This window comes from Echinococcus granulosus (genome assembly GCF_000524195.1).
Source record: "Echinococcus granulosus chromosome Unknown EG_S00365, whole genome shotgun sequence".
Taxonomy (NCBI): Eukaryota; Metazoa; Platyhelminthes; class Cestoda; order Cyclophyllidea; family Taeniidae; genus Echinococcus; species Echinococcus granulosus.
The window spans coordinates 1,862-10,252 of record NW_020170745.1 but is presented as its reverse complement, the minus strand read 5'-3'; the positions used below and the strand labels follow the sequence as shown (position 1 = coordinate 10,252).

General features: G+C 40.9%; 1 protein-coding gene across 1 annotated transcript in view; it reads right to left on the bottom strand. All coding sequences in view use genetic code 11, as the record gives it.

Annotated features, from left to right (window-relative positions):
- Nucleotides 1–3,807: 3,807 nt before the first annotated feature.
- The window catches only part of EGR_11076 (hypothetical protein), a gene marked incomplete at both ends in the record, with an annotated part of 6,252 nt that continues 1,668 nt past the window's right edge, over nt 3,808–8,391 (bottom strand). The window contains 3 exons of the mRNA XM_024500325.1: nt 3,808–3,889; nt 6,482–6,614; nt 7,736–7,833. Of these exons, the coding sequence (XP_024345261.1) occupies nt 3,808–3,889; nt 6,482–6,614; nt 7,736–7,833 (313 nt within the window). The remainder of the gene's footprint in view (nt 3,890–6,481; nt 6,615–7,735; nt 7,834–8,391) is intronic.

The window sequence follows — 8,391 nt, the reverse complement described above, 5'->3', positions numbered from 1 at the left end:
CAACTCATGTTAGCTTTATATGGACTACCCAAAAGCCGGATTTGGCCACGTTGGACAATTACACACAAATTGGTGAGTGACAGCTCCTAGTCCTTTGCAGATGCAGAAGAAAACAGTCAACTATACTGCCACATATTAAGGTAACCTCGAATTTGAAAGCAAAACGTCATTTTGGTGAACACCTCCTCTCTAACCATTATGTAGAAGTATATATGCATCAGCAATGTAATTTAGTTTCCAGCTGTCTTTCCCTTGTGGAATTTGGATCAAACTCACCTTGCGGTCCAGTTTGCTGCAGTGATTGAATTGGCTTTTTCACCCATAGCATGCCAAAATTTGTCACTCCGCACAAATGCATCTCCCTCATCCATTCATAATACATTATCCAACTTATTCCAGTCTATACAAGACTTGTTATGTTTACATGGTACATAGCATATTTTTAAAACCAGGGAATGAAGCAGATAATTCTTCACACAGGAATGAAACGGGTTTTTTAATTCTACTCGACTCTCTTCTTACTGATTTCCCTCTCCTTCCCTCAATTGCATTATTTTTTAGACTAGAAATAACAACTTTTATTAAAATGCAGTTGAGTTATTCAGCATGCAGCTCCTCAGTTCGTGGAATGAAGATGCGAATATCGGACTCAATTAGAACCAGTGCTGTGACGTTGCCTATTTTCAATGATATCACTTCAAAAATCCTAAGTGTTTGGTTAAATATAATAGGCAGATTGATTTGTCCTGAATGGAACTCCCGTCTGCTTGGTTATATCTATAAGCATAGAGCAACTTCTCTGGTATCTAATGGGAAATTAGCACTATGGGTGACAAAATTTGCAGAGAACATTTCAGTGCACCTGTCCAGCAGAGTGTGGCTTACAAAACAAAACTATCACATGCAACATCCTTCTAATTACAGTTATGTGCTACTTCTCCAACAATACAGTGCGCTTTAATTATAGCATAAATGAGACAGAAATCGGCCAATTAATCAGTCCCAAAGTGCGGCAGCCCAAAAGAACACAAACGATTCCATAATCAGCTCTGTCAACTTTTAGCTTAAATTTGATCAGAAGTTCAAAATGCAGGTTATTTAACTGCCTGAAGCCAGTTTCTTCCTGCTGCCTTAGAGTTGGCGACATAAGGGAGCTTTGGGATTTAAAACAAATTTTGACATCAACCTTTAAAAAATGCGGATTGTCAGTTGAGCTCTTTCACTAGCAAATCCCATGGTTTTGCGTAGATCTGTCGGCTAAAGTTGTCCGATTGTGAATTCACAAGGAAATCTGTTAAAAATTGGCAAAGATATTTGCAAAACACAAAACGCTTGTTCCACGCGCCGCTGTGGAACAAAATGATAGTTCAAATTTTATCTTTCAAAATGCCGCAACAGCACTGTTCCATTTCCGAATTTGCTAAGACTTACTTAGGGCATTAATGCAGGGAGTCCGAACAGGAAGCAGTATTTTCCGCATGGTCACAGGTCTCAAAATAAAGGTGGTAAATTCTTTAAGCTTTCACTTCGAATTAAATGTATTGAAATATCAGTTTAGTCAAATTGTTGTTTCTTTGAACTTGTGATAGAGGAGTAAGGTAAGCTTACTTTATTTGTCGGAAAAGCAGGAAAAATTATTTAGTTTTGCTAGTAATCGGCTTCTATTTTAAAGCGAAATACTAGCACCTAAAGGAGTGCAAGGTTGCGATATTTGACTCCACGACATCTTCGCCTGTAATCATTTGACACTATATTTCGCAATCACATTGCGTAAATCTCAGGCTTCATTTAAACATCACAGGTGGCAAGAAAGCAAAGTGAAGAATTTCGGAGGAATGTCGGTGTACCTTGACGGCATTGTACTCGTTCCGGTAGCACGCAGTGAATTGAGGAATGAGAAAAACATGTGTTAGTGCCCAACATGACAAACTTCAACAACGTTGGGGCACACCAGTATTCCTTTGAATTAGCCCACACACTACTCCTATCACAGGTGCCTTTAAATGAAGGCATTGTTCCCTGAAACAGGAATTGTCAATTGTCCTACACATCGTAACAAAATTTGAATTTTCTTGCTTGCCATAAACAAAAATCTCAAGTAATTGTTCTAATAAGAATTGTTTCTCTGTTTTACGAGGGTTCCTGTTCCGGCTAATTACCTTCACCTCATTTACACTCGACCTGTTCAAAGTGTACCCTACCTAAGAAAAGGCCATGAGAGAACACTGTGCAACACGTGGTCTCGCTTTGTTGACAGAAGACACATGCCTTAGTTCATGAGTGAAATTGAATTCGTCCCCATACACGATTGGTTATTTAAAACTTTATGGGTCTAAAAATGAAGAGGTTTTGAGGAATTAAAAATGCTTTATGAATATAAGTGCAATTTAGGCAGTAATACAGGGAATATGATTGAAAGTTTGAAAAACCTAACAAAAAATAAAAGTTTACTTGTGAGGAAGAAAGTTGCCAAGTTCGTTAAGGGAAAGCAGAGTATCAGCTGCATGTAGTCCCAAAGGATGCACTTCATTCGTCCACAAAGTTACCACATCTCCAAAATTGCCAGCAAAACACTGAGCCAAGCACGCCAAAAAAACGAACTTGGCTATTTCAGCACGAAGCTCTACATAAGTCGATAATGCAACAGTTTGCCTCAGTATTTTGTGCTTGAAATTTGAAAAGGGCAAGATATAAGATCTGTTTTGAACAAAGTATTGCTAGACTGGTAGAAGTATTCACACCAAATCTGACAAAGCTTTGCCAGTTAAATGCAAACCCGTTTTTCTCAACACTATTTTATAGCCTTGGAAAACAAATGCATTTTATGTAAACAATTGCATGATAGAAAAGAAGTACTTTTGTGGAATGTACAATCAGTCATGCATGGAGGGTTTAATGTTTTCAGGTCATTGGCCGCGCAAATTTTTAACTTACCGCCGACAGTGTGGGCCAGCACACGTCCTGTGTGATGAAGGTATGACAAATAAGGCAACATGTAATAAACCGTCAGTTTGGGTGCCCACATCCAAATTTTAGCTTACCTACTTTGTAATCGTCTGTTCGACTTACTTAGTGGCGCTTTTGCCGTTTAAGATAAATTGTTTTTGGAAGGGGCATAAACTCAAGGCACGCAGTCGCAGCATGTCATTTTGTAGGTTGTATCGGCAAGTTTAGCCAAATATGCACTCACCCGAAGAAGTCCCTCCCGACAATAAAATATGAACACAGCCGCATTCATCAGCATTAAAAGTGCGCATACAGCACCACTAGACTGTTTTGTTAGCCGGCGAATACACTTAGATTAAGAGAAAAGGACTATTTAATACTTCTTATTACAATAGGCATATTGGCAAATGTGAAATTCTCCTACTAGCCACTGTCAAAAATAAGCGGTTAGAAGCCCAAACGAAAGTGGCATGCATTATAGGAGGTATTGGAGGGGATTTTCCGTGGAAAACCCCCAAATTGGAAGTCTTGTTTTTCTCCAAGACAGCTGCGAAGTTAAGCAGTAACATCGGTTCAGCAAATGCACTTTAAAGTAGTACAAATAGGAATGTGGTCTTAAGAAGACGGCAAGATGTGATTGTCAAAGTGTTTGAAATGACGCCATTATCTTTTTATACTCTTCTGATTTGTCCAAAGTGCACACATAATAAACTCCAGAATGCATATAACCAATTCAATTTATGACGTGTTAAACTTACTACACACTACGCTTTCATTACGCACGAGTTCAATTCCTCTCCATCCACAGAGCCATACTCCATTCAGAAGGAACGTAACCTAATCAAAATAATCATGCGTCTTTTAAATAAATAGCAATCGTTCGAGTCTATGCTTGTAAGTTTCAATCCTCATAAATGTTTTGAAGTAATTGCCACTATTATAACTAATTTAAATTAAAGGAATTTGATTTACCTCTCCATTATTATCTGCCCCTCCAACAGCAAAATTGATTTGATAGGATTGTTGGCATTTGACAAAGCACGAGAGCGGAAACGACGTTCGCAGATCAACTTCATCTGTCATTAAGCACATTACGACATTAGGACTTTGAAAGTTACTGCAAGATAACTGAAGTCGACCACCTGATACCTTCAGCAGGTGTTGGGAAATTGCAGTACGGGACAAAGAGTGTGGTTGACAAGAGGCCGCCCAATACCGGATGCTTATAGATATCAACCCTTTTCTGCAAAGATACGTCATTTGCGGTGATGATAGTGTTATCTGACTGTTATTTGTCGACTGTGTTTTCTCCTCTTATTCATTTATTACCAAAGGAGATAATCAGTCAGACGCTAAATCTCATGCAGACGGAGAGTCGTTTTGGGATCCGCGAGACGATAGGCATCAATGTTCAGAGGCTAATTACACAAGTAATCGTGGCTTAGGTGGGTAAGTAAGTGGGTAGGTGTGAGGGACGTAGTACTCGACTACTTCCAGTAGTCATCTGGTAATCCAGGCAAACAACTAATCACCACATCCACCCTAATGTGAAAACCCACTTGATATACACAAGCACGGATACGCTGTGTGGATGGGTGGAGTCAACGTATACGGAGCGATGGAAGAAATATTTCCGGATAGTCGAAAGAAAGTACAAGGGCAGGAGGCATCGATGAATGAATGGATGCAAAGTGGATGGAGGGATGGATGGGCAGTGAAGGCATGAATGAATGGAACATGGGTTGGTGAAGCATTTCGGAACTGAAGTGTCTTGTACACACAGCAAAACAACAAATTAACCTACTGCAGCAGGCTTTTCAATTCTCCACCACTAAGTAAGGCGAAATTTGTTGTAATAAGGAATAATCTTAGAGTGACTTTTATGATGACCCTCTCCTATTCACTCCTCGATCTACCTATCAAGCTAAAGTTATGTGGAGGTCCCCACATATCTCGATTCGGCAACTTGATACAACTTGTAGGAGCTTCCAAACATGCAAACCAAGCACCGATGCCTCTGCTTCAGCAAACTGCCATGCCACCCCTCAGTGTGCTCTGTACCATTTTCCTCTTTCTATCAACACTCATCAAATGTTGGCTAAACGAAGTGCGCATGAACTGTAGCTTGTCTTCTCTTGTAAAGCCGCACAAATTCAATTACAAAACAGCGGAGTCCAGTGGAAGGAAGTCCGCTGTACAGCAGTTGACAAAGGTACGACAGTAGAATGCACCATTCAAAAGTGGTTCAAACAGCTGGATTCTGGTAATGATCCACTCAAGCTGACATTTTGTGCTACATCTTATCTAATGAGTGACATGAACGACTTCCACTTTTACTTCACGTGAGTGAGGAAAAAGTCGCGAAACCTGTAACACAAATGCGTTTCGGCCTGTTGCTTATGTGCCCACCAGCAGATAACAGACTACGACTGCCAATTTGCACATTACCGTCATTTGCACAATTGATTAAAACAGCTCTTGTACATTCGACTGCATCCTGACGAGAAATGACCTATGCAATCCCTTCCAATGCTTGATAGGCGAACGAATCTAATATTACTTCCCCCCAGACTCCTTACCCACCACCCACTCACACGCCAGCATCGCGAACCACGTCATCGTCCAACAGCTTGTACCACTCTGTCGCTCCTTAAAGCAAACAATTGCATGGCAACAGAATTGGAAGCACACCCGAGTCCCGTTGGCAAAGAGTTGCACACTGCAATCCACACTCTTTTGATGATTACTTCCTGGGATGACTGTTTCATTTCAAAATTCAAATGACACACGAACTTTCTTGCTCTGCTAATACCATAAATAAGACCACATCTTTGGTACACTGTCGGTGTGCCATCCAAACCAACATTCTAATAGGGCATCCGATAATCTCAAACAGACGGCTAAAGCGACAGTGAAGAAACAACAACATGCGGTACTGTTGAACTGAATAGTAAGGAATCCGCCAAATTCCATTTCCCTAATTACAATTCCAGCCGCTTTATTAGCTAAAATAACTTAAATCTTCCAGAAATAAATAAACAAGTTAAATACTTTTACCATGATTATCTGAGGTCACCAAATTTGTGCCAGTTTATTTTAGTGCAAATTAAATAAAAAAGCCAACTTTTGCGGAATAGTGCAAGTAAATAACTTCCCCACTGCAAATTAGCGAACCCTACGCCCCGGCGTAGGAGTTAGTAGACAATTCCTTCACCAGATGTTTAGAGTTAAATAATCGGCCTTAAAACCCCAAGAATTGGAGAAGGAGGCATTGTCAAATGGCTGAGAGCTTGTTCCACAGACACCACATAAGTTCATCCCTCCGACACATCTTGCATACACTGCACAGACCAGGTGCAAGGGACATTCTACCCTCCTGAGTCCTACTGCTCCATCATGTTAGTGACACCTTATTTTCCACAATAGTAATCGCCCAATCCTTGCACTGTTAATCACGCATTGTGGGTGAATATAAACTTAAGCTAGTTCCTAATTTTCGCCCTTATTTTGTCCTTTATTTTGCATATAATCTTACAGTTTTTGAACAAATGCAGACGAGAAGAATATGCAAAATGATGGACACTTCGATGCATCCAAGTAAATGGTCTTTTGAAAAACCTGTGCTAAAATACAAATGGAAGTTTGCTTAGGTAATTTAGTAACAATAACTGAGATACGGAGCAAAAGTACGTGAGATAGTTGGCACATATGATAATTCTCAATAGACTATTGAATTGTAGGTTGTACGTAGGGCGACAACACCATCTAGATGGCAAGTAATCAAATGGTATTAGTTTCTTTGAGCCGCATTTTCAGGGTGTGAAGTCGAAGGACATGTTTAAGGCCACAGGCGTTGGGCTTTGGTTACCCAAGATCATGACCTCAAAACAAGCAGCGGTCATGAGGTGACTCATCAGATTTGATTTTAGGCTGACCACCGCCTGGGACTCAATCTGATTCAGACCAGCATTCTATTCAGTCACGTTTCCTCAGTTTTTTTCCTCAACCCGTTGAGTGAAAATATTCGTCGACAAAGTCAGGTTCACTCTGTTATCATTCTTTGGCATTATATGAAACCAACTTTTACAGTACTACTTTATAATTTATCCAACCACCTGCGTGAGTTGATAGCATCGATGGTTTTGTGGAGTCCAATTATGGGGCAAGGATTTGCCAGGTGGAAGCCTCTGAACCCAGTCCTCAACTGTTATCTCATATCATTCAGGAGCAATTCATGACAGGGGAATCCAATGTCCAAAAATGGCTGAAAATAAATGCCATCGTATTATCTGCTTTGTAGAGAAATAGGCTGCAATGTGTATCTACACACCCTTCCACCTACTGCATTTTCCACCACTACCTCACCTCCCTCAAATGCTACAACTGATTTGGTTGCTTTAAATAAATCTACCTCCATCCATAACACCCTCACTTACACAATCGCCGATTCTCCACTCATATCAATACCCACTCATCGTTGGCAGTGACAACAACTGCACCAACTAGTGCACTCGTGTGCATACCAATTGGACGGCCATCCCTACTGCATTCTAGCAATATGACCAACACCTTCGAAAGCCCAACTCCTTACTGAATGCCAGAGAAACACCTCACAACTGAATGCAATACACTTCTAAAGAGGTAAATGGCCTCAAAGCAACACACATTGATTGGCTTGTCTACTGGGTGTACATGGGCACAGGCCATCGGCGAGCACATGCAGTATGTTCTTGGATGAGATGTCAATGGAGGCGAATCTCTACAAAGAAGGGGGTGAGATGTTTCCTACCATCTCTCTTCCTTTTAAAAGGACCTTCATTATTTTCGTCTCCCTCTTCTGTCTCATTTGCTTCCACTTTCTCCTTCTGCGTCAGGGCAAACATAAAGCTGGAATTGAAAGACACACATGCAAACCTGATCACCTCCAGAGACGGAAAGACAAATCTTTTGAGATCACGAAACTGGATGGGCTGAATTGAGCTGCTCTGAGTTTGGAACCTCACCTCTGTGCGGACTCTCCTGCATGGGTGCCCAGTTCTGCGTGAAGGATTGCAGAGCCATGCATTGACAAATGAATTGATCGTAGTTACTGGGCTTTACATCCAACTGCGTGTCCAGACCTCATTTCATCTCCGCTCCTCACCCCTACGCTTACGTCCCATTATTCACTTTATTTTTGCTAACCCTTCAGTCTAAGCTTATGAAGATTCAGATAAAAGGCGAAACTACAATTCTATGACACAACACCTCTCACTTTAAGGCACAAACGGATCAACACAGACAAACAATTGACTTTGAGTGAGGGTGTGTTTTCACATTCGAGGTGCATATCGCGAGGTAATTTAGCGTTCATGATTTCCCTTTACTTTAAGTGTCAATAACTGGAAGCCGCATCTCCCCTGCTCAAATGACACGGTGGTTAAATGAAGACTTTCCAAAGCGTAC